The following is a 12,385-nucleotide window of genomic DNA, read 5'->3' as shown; positions in this document are numbered from 1 at the left end:
CCTTTTTTTTTAATCGCTCAGTTTCTCCTCCTCGCTACCCCGCCTCGATTGCTCCTCTTTACGCGCGTCACGCGAACGCGTGCGAACTTTTGAAACGTGGATTTTAATTTTCCGCACGATCGCTTTTCGAGTGCAGGTGTTCCGAGATTTTTCGAACGCCGTGCGACCAGGTGCGAGCGGTAATTAGCAGGAAGAACAGAAACGGAGTAAGGAGATTACAAGAAAATATATTTAAGGATTATTACAACACAGCCGGTGAACGGTGAATGAAAAAGGGAGCTCGCTGGAGTAACGTATTATATATGGGCGTCTGGCGCCTCGAATTCAATTATAATTGCTACTGTATAAATTTTAGTGCCTTATAACTTTGCCGATGGTTTATGACCCTCGAGTTGCAGGGCGGGTGCGTAGAAAATTTGCTCATCACTTGAGGCAAACCATCGTGAAAACGTCGATGGAGTCGCTAAAGTACTCGGTTTATCCGCGAAAGGCAACCCTCCGAGGTAGTCGCAGGAAATATCGTGGTAAATAGCCTCGCCGCTACAAATCACTCCCAAAATAATCACTGTCTGGTATCACCTCGATCATCGCAGTTAGTTATAGATGCCATGAAAAACTCGTTCAACGAAATTATTATCGCTCTTCAATAAAAGAAATAATGGAGAAGAAGGTCTGCTTTCGATGACGCAAATGGATTCACTTAGGATACCGATGACCATAACAGACTCTGCTGATTTTCGTATCGACGAAAGTCCTTTCTACTTACTATATTCGAATAAAGGCTGGTCAGACGTTGAAAATTTGAATTTTACAACAATTATGACCAGATCGATTTTGGAAAGTCGTAGTGCTGACCAGAATTGCGAATCTCCCGTCGAACAAGCGGGGCGATTTCTGGTATCCGTCAGCGAATGGTTCCTTTTTTTTTACCGAGCCAGCGGAGGCTAGGGCGAGAAATAAAAATTAAAAAGGTGCACGAAGTTGTCACAGTGCAGCAGAGGGCTCAATAAATCCTAATTTCAAAGACGCGACAGACTGTGAGTATTTTTTCAAGTTTTCCGCCACGACAGCTTGACCGTATCACACGAGAATTAGAATTTACACGAGAAAGCTTCTAGAGCGTAATTGAATCGCAAAATGAAAGTTTGGCGATTCGGTGAGTGCTCTGGATTCCACACTGAATTCCGGTAACTGTTTCGGGAATTTAATATAATACGACAAGCTAGACAGATGTCGTTTAACAATCGCTTTAAACGAAAGTTTGCAGCTTTCTACTGTCTGATCATAGGAGAAAAGAGCGATGTTATACATCATATAATTTTCACGTTTGAATAAACCCCACTTCGAGAGAATTCGCAGTCCCGAGCCATCGACCGTAGAGACGACATCGCTGTAATATTTCCATCTGCAGATATGAATTGGCTGAAATAAGCGGTTCAGAAATAAAAATCGAGAAGAATTAATCGAGTGCCCAAGACTTTCTTCCAGCGAAGTATGAAACTTGAGAAATAATCGGCAAACAAATCTATAATGGCGTAGGTCCTGATCCGTTCGAGTTGGGCCGGACTTCCTCCTGTAGCTATACGTGTAGATGAACCACGAGGGAATAAATGTCGAAAGATATTCACGAATATTGACGGAAAACGAAATCAGTGAGCGAAAGAGATCCGTCATCTTCACGTTACCTTGCGGATTTTAATGCTCTTCCCCAAAGTTTTTATGATCCAACCGAAACACGTATGTATGTATGGGTACAATGCTGTATGTGATGGATATTTTGGCTCATAAAATTAACGTGAAATGGGCTATACAATAGGGGAGGTTGAAAGAAAATTTTTCAAATATGGAAAATTTTTTTTATTTGATATTTTGATGTTCAATGTGCTTTTCTTACGTATTTTTATCTCAGGAATGCGAATCTCGAAAAAAAATTGATCTATCTCTAAAATTGACCGAGTTATCGCCAATTTTCACCTTTTTGGGGTCAAAAATAAAAAATTGATTTTTTAGTCTATCTTAATGTAATTTGAGCTCAGGAATCCAAATCTGGAAGAAAAATTGATCTATCTACAATAATGACCGAGTTATCCCCATTTTTTCGCATTTTTTGGCATAAATTTGAGAATATCTCGGAGGGAAAAAATCGTAGCTCAATTTTCTCAACGGATTCGTGTTCCTGAGGTCAAATTACATAAGAAAAGTGCCATACGATTGATTTTAAAAAATAAAAATTTTTGGTCAAAATTTGAAAAAATCGTAAGGGGTACCCCTTGGAAAAATCTCAAATTTTGGCCAAAAATTTTTATTTTTTTAAATTGATCGTATGGCACTTTTCTTATGTATTTTGACCTCAGGAACACGAATCCGTTGAGAAAATTGAGCTACGATTTTTTCCCTTCGAGATATCTCCATTTTTATGGTAAAAAATGCGAAAAAATTAGGATAACTCGGTTATTTTTGAAGATCGATCAATTTTTCTTTCGGATTCGGATTCCTGAGCTCAAATTACATTAATATAGACTAAAAAATCAATTTTTTATTTTTGACCCCAAAAAGCTGAAAATTGGCGATAACTCGGTCAATTTTAGAGATAGATCAATTTTTCTTCGAGATTCGCATTCCTGAGATCAAAATACGTAAGAAAAGCATATTAAACCTTAAAATATCAAGTAAAAAAATTTTTCCATATTTGAAAATTTTTCTTTTTTCAAAAGATACAAATTCTGCGTACATGCTAAAAGAATAGAAGAAAAAATTTTTTCCAACCCACCCTACTATTCAATTCCCATGAGATCAGGGCAGTTTATCGATCGCTTCGCAAATATGAAGATACTTATAGGTACATAGATTTTTTGATACCACTAATACCTACCCATGTATTATTCATCGTGTAGAAATTATGCCCATTTGCTTACAGTGTACCTATAATGAACTGTACTTACCTAGATTTTTGTCGATCATAATAAAGTTCACGATACGTTTATGAGTTATAAAAATCGATCTATGCGTATAATATACGGTACAGATAATACGCATAATGTCTGTGATCGTCGGGGAAAGTAGAAAATGATGTTCATTTCATGTATCGCTTACAGCCATCGCATGTGAAGCGCGCCATTTAGACGAGGCATCATTTTCCTATGGCCGTATGAATTGTTTTGTCGAAAGTTCGTGCTTATCTTGATTCTAGTGTATGATTACGATTCATCAATCCGTACGCAAACGATAGAAGATTGCACGAAATCAAACCTTTTCATTTATAATGCAATGTAGGATAAAACCTGCGGATATGATGAAGAAAGCTTTTCGATTTTGGGGTGAAAGCCAAAATTCGTTTATCGCGATATTCTGACGTATCCTCGTGTATTTTGAGCCCAGAAAATCAAATCAACTGATCCAGTTATCGCAAATTCATTTTTAGCTTTTTGGAAGCAGAACTTTCGAACTTGACTTTACGAATCCGCATTTTTTGCTATCCTTAATCGGAAAATAAATGTCCCAGTGTGCGAATACAGTAATTAGAAATTGTTTACTTGGTCGTTATAACTTTTTAGTACACGAACAAATATATATTCAGAAAAGCTCTTTATTCGGATCGAGCTTTCTATGGCACTTTGAGAGACAGAACAAAAACAAAAAATCAACCCGACGGATATTTTGACAGGTAAACTTGTTATGAATCCTTTCATGATTGAAATATAATCTTCCCTAATCTCCCTACCATATATATGTACGCAATTTGTTTTACAAAAATCGACAAAACTCTTGAGTGAACCACAAAAAAAACGCGGTAAAAAGCTTTTATGTGATCACACAATGCGCACAGGATCCGAGGGTAATAATCACCCTCGGCGATTATGAACCCTTCGAACCAAGGACTCGATAATAATAGCATTGAAAACAATACAATCATAATAATTCCCGCACAATAGATTTTTTAATTCATTCGTAATTGAATTGACTTTTATTGCATTTTATTTCTTCATAAATTGTAATTCTGAATCAGGTCATTCCACTTACAGCGAATGGCTCACTCTCACTAGCTTTTCCCCTGACCCAACTAATTTTCCACCCTAACATTTTTATTTTTGCATTTTTTTGTTGCAGGTGAGAGACCGGATGGCCGGCGAAGGAATTGAGCCATTGGAGGAGGAGATACCTCGAGACGATGTAATAGGAAGATTATACTGTCGATATCCGATAATGCCACCAACAATTCCTTGAAACAACATAGTCCATCGTATTTAACTGGACGTCAAATATCATTGTAATCTACAGAGGGGATGAATCTACTGAACAAACTTCATGAAAATTACCCACCATCAAATTTCTGCATCTTAAAAAGAAATAAAACGACAATGTATACGTTAACGTATATGTGTATAACATGAAATGTTATTCGAAAATTGAAACACGCGATTTGATAATTGCAAAAGTTCAAAAGTTCCTCCATCGCATGCGGACGGATGCAACTATATCAATAAATATTAAACCGCAAAGTGCAGACTGTTGTGTAATATTATAATTGATCACACTTACAATTTTGCAGGAATTCAAAAGTTACGATTGAGTAGGGAAAAAGAAAGACAAAAAAAATGTCTAAACTCCGTCGCGAAACGACAAACGATAAAAGCGTATAAAAGTAATATTAGTAATAATAATAATTACAATAATAACAATAATGATACTAATAATAACGGTAACGATAATGATTACAATAATAAGGGGTCTGTGTGAAAGAAAAAATGCATAGATTACACGTTCTTTGTATATATTGCATGAATCGTCTCCAGTTGCGTTATAGGGCGGGTTCGATGTAATCAACTAAATTTCATCACGGTGGATATAACTGATGAAGATTTATTATACGCGGGTATTGTGCATACATACCTTATTAAAGTAAAAATTTAAAAGCCCTCTCATAATAGTAATTAATTAAATATACATATAAATATATAATGTACTCTTCAATTGATATATCTATTGTTTAAGAAGTTTGTTATATACGACGAAAGACCCGATGTAATAACATCATACAGTATAGGCAACGGTCGATATGAAATAATACATAGATGAATAAAAGTGAGTGATATAAACGCAGCGCACGCTGCGTGACGAAAATGTGTTTGTATATATAAATAATCGTTACGCGTAAAGTGAAATAACGAAAATTAGGATTTTCGGTACAACTAACTACAAGAAGAAAACAAAGAAGAAAAACGTTAAAACCAAGTAAAAAAAAAACTCACGTAAATTTTATCGATTAATTTATCTCTCACTGCGAAACGAACGTCGCAACTACATGACATGTAACGTGAATAAGAATCACAGGTGTTTCATACTCGAAGAAAATGAAATTTTGATTTAAATTATACACGCACAATGATATATTATACTGTGAACATAAAATTGAAAAAACGAAAATCGATATTCGATTATAAATGAAAGGATAAACAAAAAGAAAAGAACAACAGAATTGTAATTCGTTGACCAACAAATTTGTATAAATGTAATTGTCATCACATGTACATCCTCCTCGCCTCACTTTTTCATTTGTACTCATGGAAAACAAATTTCGTTCCGCAGCTGGCTACCGTACGAGATATAACCTGAAGTGAGCTTTTTTCATTTTTGCTACATCATATACGACCACTGACATGTACATACGACCCACAGGTAAAGAACATTACAAATACTTAATTGAGAGGGGAAAAAAAATTACCACGCTGCAATTTCATCACAGATTTTTAATAAGCTTAATTCAAGAGTCAGGCCCTACGTTTCATTCGAGATTGAAAAACGAAACGAAACATTGAAATTATGTTTCCCCATTTTTTTTTTTTTTTTTTTTTCTTCATTTCCTTTCTATTCAAAATTCATCAATTACACGCATAATTCCTATATAGTGAAAAGTATTTATACATTATTAATTACACACAGCTCCCGATGTAATAAAATAAGCGTGCGCCGAGTTCATAATTTGACTAAGGTAATTTTGGAAGACCTATAGCTAGGTGTATATATTTTGGGGTATCAAAGGTATATAAGTATATATATAGCACGTATAATAGCCTGCTGTACTTTATTATATACATATTTACCTTGTAAAGCGATTCATTGAGGAAATAATGTAGGCGCGCGGATGCCCGATGTACTATATCTATAACAACCTGCGAAAATAGCTGCACGTGTCTAATTAAACGCCAAGAGGACTAATGAGTTAATGGCTCGAGCAATTTGCTTTTAACGATTTTTAATTGAAAATCATTCCCCCCTCTCGGTACACCCCCCTCACAAATTTATTCGTATAAACACGAGGACTTAATAACAGTGTTTCGTTATTTCCGTTGTGACGTATAGGTAATCGCAGCTAATTTCATTGGATTTCAATGAAATAAAGCGAATAATTGAGCCGTTCATTTTTCGCGAATTACCTGTAATAATGACTAATTAATATCATGTGAAATACAAAGGTTTCGATTTTTATTCTCTGAAATATGAACATTTTTTCAACCCTCTCACCCCTTTGTACGGTTTGTAAGGACGAATCGGAAATGTAAAGCAGGTGGGTAATCATATTAATCGTAAACTTGCACGTCTTATTTCTTGCATCGGCACACGTCGAGGTTGGCAATATCGGTAGATGGTATTAATTCCAATATTAATATGTATGCCGCGTAACGGAATATATGGTATAAAACTTTCGGCCGTTTCTTGACTAAATAAATACTTGAATATAATAATTATTTGATGCGATACACGACAGAGCACTCAGAAAGTTTACTACTTTCTTTTTAATTTATCCGTCCACTTATTTTTATTTGATTGAAATTTTTTTATGAAGCTTTAAATTGAGTACAGTGTTCTGTGTTACAGTACTTAATTTAAAGCTTTATGAAAAATTTTTATATACGGTTGGCAATTCATTGGATAGAATTTATGAGTTCGTTCGGTCTCCGCAGACTATCGTTATTATCGATTCATATTGTACGCAATGTCTTCCTTTCATTTTTATCGCTAATGGTGAATTAATTCAATTCCAAACCGAGATAGAAAGTTTGAGTTAACTCTGCGAAACCACCCCCTAAACTGTTTCTTATCAGTTGATAAAAGCTGAATGTTATTGTTTCAAGTTTTCCGAAGCCACGCTCTCGTTTAAGACTACTAATTAATGAAATCATGAATTTCTCTTATTCTCCGCAGAATCCTAAACCGCTACACGTACATGCATTATTCATGTATTATATACGCCTATATACGGGACGCTGAATCGTTTAATTATGTAACAACTTGGTTAAAAGTTTACATAAAAAGCCCTCCTTATTATATTAATTAACTGAAGTCGTTAATTCTTTTTTTTCCTCCTTAGTTTCATCGTGTAATCGTCATAGTTTTGGGATGAATGTACATTCATTCTTCTCAAATGAAGAGAATAAGCTCTTTGGAAAAATTCATCGAGAATTTATACGACGTAAAAATTTCACCCCCGGGGTTCACATGCAGCACACAGGATATCCAACAGGTATCAATTTGTTACCACAGCGTATGATGGCTGCGCACACCGTCAAAGAAGGAAGTGATGAACGATCTGAATAACGCAGAGGCGTGCCCAGCGAAAGTGGCTTCGAGAAATCTATAGATGTGACGTGTAAGAGTGGAGGAAAAACGAAAAGAAGGGAGGCCTTTTGCCGAGTGAATCTCGTCTGGACCAAACCTAAAGCAGAGTACACACTCGAGCATATTTGCGAGCACGAAGAAGCTCGTGCGAAACGGTGCTCTTGTCTGTCACGCACGAACACAGGCGTTCGTTGAGCATTATTCTTCGGACGCACAAACGTGCGCGCAAACCGTTCGTGCGCGCTAATGTGCTCAAGAATGTACGCTGCTAAACGTTATGTACTCAAGCTAAGCTACGCTAAGCTGAGTTAACCTGGTGTAACGTGGGGTTGGTCCGTAAGTTTCGGACGTTTGTCTTACTTGCCAACTTTTTACGCCGTCAACTATTTCTATATACTGCCGACGACGAGTCAGGCGCAGTTTTTAAGCCTGGAATACAGCAGTTTCAAGATTCTACGTCTTTCGGGCGATTTCACCACGTCATTTCCTATTTTTATTTCTTTTTTTTTTTTGTGCATCTGTAGATCCTTGGAAAAAAAAACTTTTATAATAGGGGGTAAAGTTTGGACCCTGCTATATTTTATGAAAGTTGAAACTGTCGGAGCGACAATTTTATTCCTGCTGTTTTCAGCGGCGAAGATAGCCCAAGTTGAAATGAATGATTAAACAATAAAGTATGTATAGGTAAAGGAAAATTTCTCTCGTTAGTGTTTCGATTATCTCTTCATAAAAATAACGAACTCGTTAATAAAAACTGTTTATATACCTGGAGAACTTTTACCTCCCTGCAAGCCCTAGAGCTATGTAAATCTATTATCGTAGAAAAAGGGGAAGAGTTGAAAGAAAAAATGACCGGTATATTGTACATCGATATACAACAGGTGACCCGTTCCAAAGTTCCGTGTACAAAGCGGCGAGAAATGCGAATGACAGTATATTTTTTTATTTTTAACGCAACATACTTTTTCTAGACATCAAAAATTGTAGCCGGTTCGAAGACTGTGACGACAGTAACCAGGTCTTCGTACGATTCGAAATTCACCGTTCACGAGAAGGTCGTTCAACGTTGCTCGGTAAGACTAAAGCTTTTCGAGATAATCGAACCCCTCGCTCGAAACGGGACACCCCTTATACGTAATATCGAGATAGAGGTGCTGCCCTGCCGTAGAAGTATTTGGAGAGGTGAGCTGAAAGTTCGTTAAAATTTTTCTATGAAAACTGTTAGCAGCGAAGCTGCGCAGTATGCATTCATCGCTCTCCAGGGGAAAAGTCGAGCATCAGGAAATTCACTTTTTATTCTAAGCATCCCTGGAGGCCTCGTAGCTTTTCGCAGAGTCTAGCCCCCGGGTCGCGAGAGTCGGTGTTACCTTATACCTCCTCCTCCCTCTCGCTGACTGCACTCACAGTCAGCTCATCCGGACGATACTGCTCTACAATACCCATGCATGTATGACAGAGGCACGAGTGATTGCAACGAATGTTTGAAAACATCCCACTGTCACGTCTCCAGAATCGAAGCTCTCCGGTGTTTTTAGATACCTACACGTCTGCGGATGTTGTAATTGTGAAAACGAAAGAGAACACGTCTCATTACATTAACGCACGAGATTCTTCGGGACAAAACTCATGTCACGAGATTACCTCGAATTCGTCGTTGAATTGGCAATAACTCGGTCAATTTCATAGATAGATGGATCAATTTGGCTTCCAGATTCAAAATACATGAGAATAGCATAGGAAACCCGATGAAAAAAAATGTTGATTTTTGACTCCGAAATCGAAAAAATTCCGAGGGGTACCCCTTCGATCTACAGGTATATCTACACGAGTAGAATATCCGTTGTTGCGGGACTCTTCGCCGTCACTTCCGGTCTGGCAATTTGGCCCATGGATCGATTTTGGTATCAGGAGAACACGACAGGCGAGAATTGGGTGTTCCGAATCAGGACCTCGTGTCATGACGTGTTGATGACAAAGGATGACAGGGAGCGATGGGTAATCAATGGTAATCAAACAATCAACTTGAGGGGGCTCTTTGTGTATTGATAAATTGTTAATGTGGGATACATGATTATTCAATATTTAACATGATATTGATTGAAGTAATTATTTCGATTGTGAAAACATCTCAATATCATTCACAAGGTAACGTACGAATAGAATTACTGTAGCACGCAGTTTTCAAGGGATAACATTGAACGTCGCGCTCTCGCCTTACCTCGGCATTGCCTATGCGATGCATTTTCTATAGTGTTAAGATTGAAGTGGGGGTGCGATATATCGGTAACTTTATCCTACCTGAGGTACTAAAACATCAAGTGCCATGCAAACTGGAGAACGGAGAGAAGATGGCATACGTATTGCCAAAGTTCAACAAACTTTATCCATAAATTTGCTGTTTAATATAAACGCTTATAGATAATATTAAAACTCAGCCGGCTGCTGCTGCTGCTGCTGCTGCTGCTGTTACTCTTTAAGTTCTACTTTACAACACCTAACCAAAAACGAGAAATTTTCATTCTCCTATCAAGATTCTCCGCTAAATACCCCCTACGGCTGCGCCCGCTCGTTTTCCCTATTCTTTTTATTCTCCTTCCCACTTTTCCTTTTTGGAGCTGTTCTGTTTCTGACTCTTCCCCGGTTCTTCCCTCTATCTTCCATTTTCATTCTGCTCATTTTTATCCAATATCGGGCGCCGGCAAAAATCCTTTACCCGGCTGGACTCGTTTCATCCGCAGCCACGATACTATTACCTACTATCAAACCACTGAATATTTTCGAATGCCCTTCGCAACATCACCTTCATTCTTGAAGGGCGCAGTTAAAACCGGACTCATAGATTTTTTCCGTTGAAAAAAAAAGGAACTCGAATACAGCCCCCATAATTCACGATCAGTCGATATAATTAATGAAGAGGTTGAGAATAAATTCAAAAAAAAAAGGAAAAAAAAAAGGTAAAAAAGGATTCACGAAATCGCGGTGCGAATGTAAATGGTAAATAACGTATCGCGGTGTGGTGCACGCGAACGTCAGGTATAATACATAGATTTTTCGCGTTGCAATGCAAAACTCTGGCCGGGGCGAACCGTTCACAATACAAATTTGCATATTTTAACGTGAAATATGTTTTCATAACTACCAGTGCACCGACACACGGCACAAAACATTTCGCGGAGATTGGGATATTGCAGCGATATTTTATCAATATCGGCGCACAGCTAGAACGTTTCATCGATAAATATTGTATAACATAATACTTTTACGAACGTCTTATATTTGCTGTTTTACCCTACTGAAAAGGGTAGCGAAAACTTCACCGTGACCATCAGCGAACCTTCAGTTTTCCATACCTCAGCACTCGGCAGCTTCATACGGCATTACATCTCGGATGCGCATTTATGACTCATACGGTACAGCGGGAAAATACGTTCCGATAGATTATTATTGTTGGTTCTGTTTTAAATTGGAACTGCCAACGTTATTTTGCGACCGTTATTTTCCGGTTTAATATAAAAATATGACGTGGAAACTCTCAAGATACACAACGTACGCTCGCCACGAACAGCCGAATCGAGGCAAACCCGTTCGAAATGAAAATATGATCGTACGGAAAATGTTAAAAAATTTGGGGGAATTTTGTATTTTTGTGTCGTTCTTGTGTATGTAACATATGTGTATTTATGCAGTGCGTATATGTCGGGCATTTTGAATGCGGCCTATATTTACTTTTGATTAATCTTTCATCCGCGTACCCGCAGCCCCGTACACGTGGGTATTAATACACCGTACGTGTATAGAAATGGAATAGGTTAATGGATGTCGCAGGTTAAAGTAATCCTTATGGTGTGAAGGGTTTATAATATCTATAGAATATAATTACAGAGAAAGGTTTAGGAAGACTGACGATAATTATTACAGCTACCCAGTCTGCGTCTGCTTTTACCAAGCTGAAAAGGGATAATGGACTCTTGCGGGTCGGACCGACCTGTAACTAGTATTCCCAAAACGATTGCAAATATGATAACCAATCCTCTGCACACGCCGTGATCTATCCTCAAGCCGCTGTAAAATCAACCAACTGGGAAAAAAGTGCGAATCAGGTGAATGTTTGGTATTCTACGTATTTTTTGGATAAAACGTGATCTCCGTAGGATACGATCTATTCATAAATCTGTTGTTCCCGCAGAAATTCTCTCCGGTGGCGCATCCCCTCGTACGTCTCAAAGAATAAGATGAACAAGATCATTCAAATGGTAATTCAACTAGTTGACATTGTACAGATATCTACGTGCGGTATACGTACGTACAGCTGTACCCCCGAGTTGAATCCCGCAAGTAACTTCGTATCTCATCTAATTCCTGGACGAAGTTATTCAGGGATCTGCAGGGTGCAGTCCCGTTGCTGCAGTTCACTGATAATGGTCCTTAAACTAATCATAAGCACCTGCCAGCACACGTTGATCTGCATAGGTTTCTATATCTCTACCTACTGCGAGTTCCACTCTTGTACAGAGATTTCACCGGCTCTAAGACTCCATTCACATCGCTTGAATGCAGTCGCATAATCCGACGTAATCAGGGGCGGGATCGCAGCTGCCTTCTGAACTTCACGCTTCTCTACGCCGCATCTTGGGTTTTAAACGTCCTTCGGGCATTTGCTTACCGATTTCTTCGACGATCGTCTCAACTGCACGGTAAAAAAAAAAAAAAACTGTGCAATTCGTACGGATGATGTAGAGATAAGTCATCTGGACTCGTAGGTTTCTCA

General features: G+C 38.0%; 1 protein-coding gene across 2 annotated transcripts in view; it reads left to right on the top strand.

Annotated features, from left to right (window-relative positions):
- LOC105693074 (dipeptidase 1) overlaps window positions 1-6,496 on the top strand; it is a 60,962-nt gene extending 54,466 nt beyond the window's left edge. For both annotated transcript variants that reach the window (XM_048655067.1, XM_048655068.1), the window contains one exon: window positions 4,108-6,496. In XM_048655067.1, coding sequence (XP_048511024.1) covers window positions 4,108-4,224 — 117 coding nt within the window. In that variant the 3' untranslated portion in view covers window positions 4,225-6,496. The remainder of the gene's footprint in view (window positions 1-4,107) is intronic.
- The last annotated feature ends 5,889 nt before the right edge of the window (window positions 6,497-12,385 follow it).

The sequence above is a fragment of the Athalia rosae genome, chromosome 5 (assembly GCF_917208135.1).
Source record: "Athalia rosae chromosome 5, iyAthRosa1.1, whole genome shotgun sequence".
NCBI lineage: Eukaryota > Metazoa > Arthropoda > Insecta > Hymenoptera > Athaliidae > Athalia > Athalia rosae.
The sequence above is the reverse complement of the archived record's forward strand: the minus strand, read 5'-3'. Positions and strand labels throughout refer to the sequence as shown.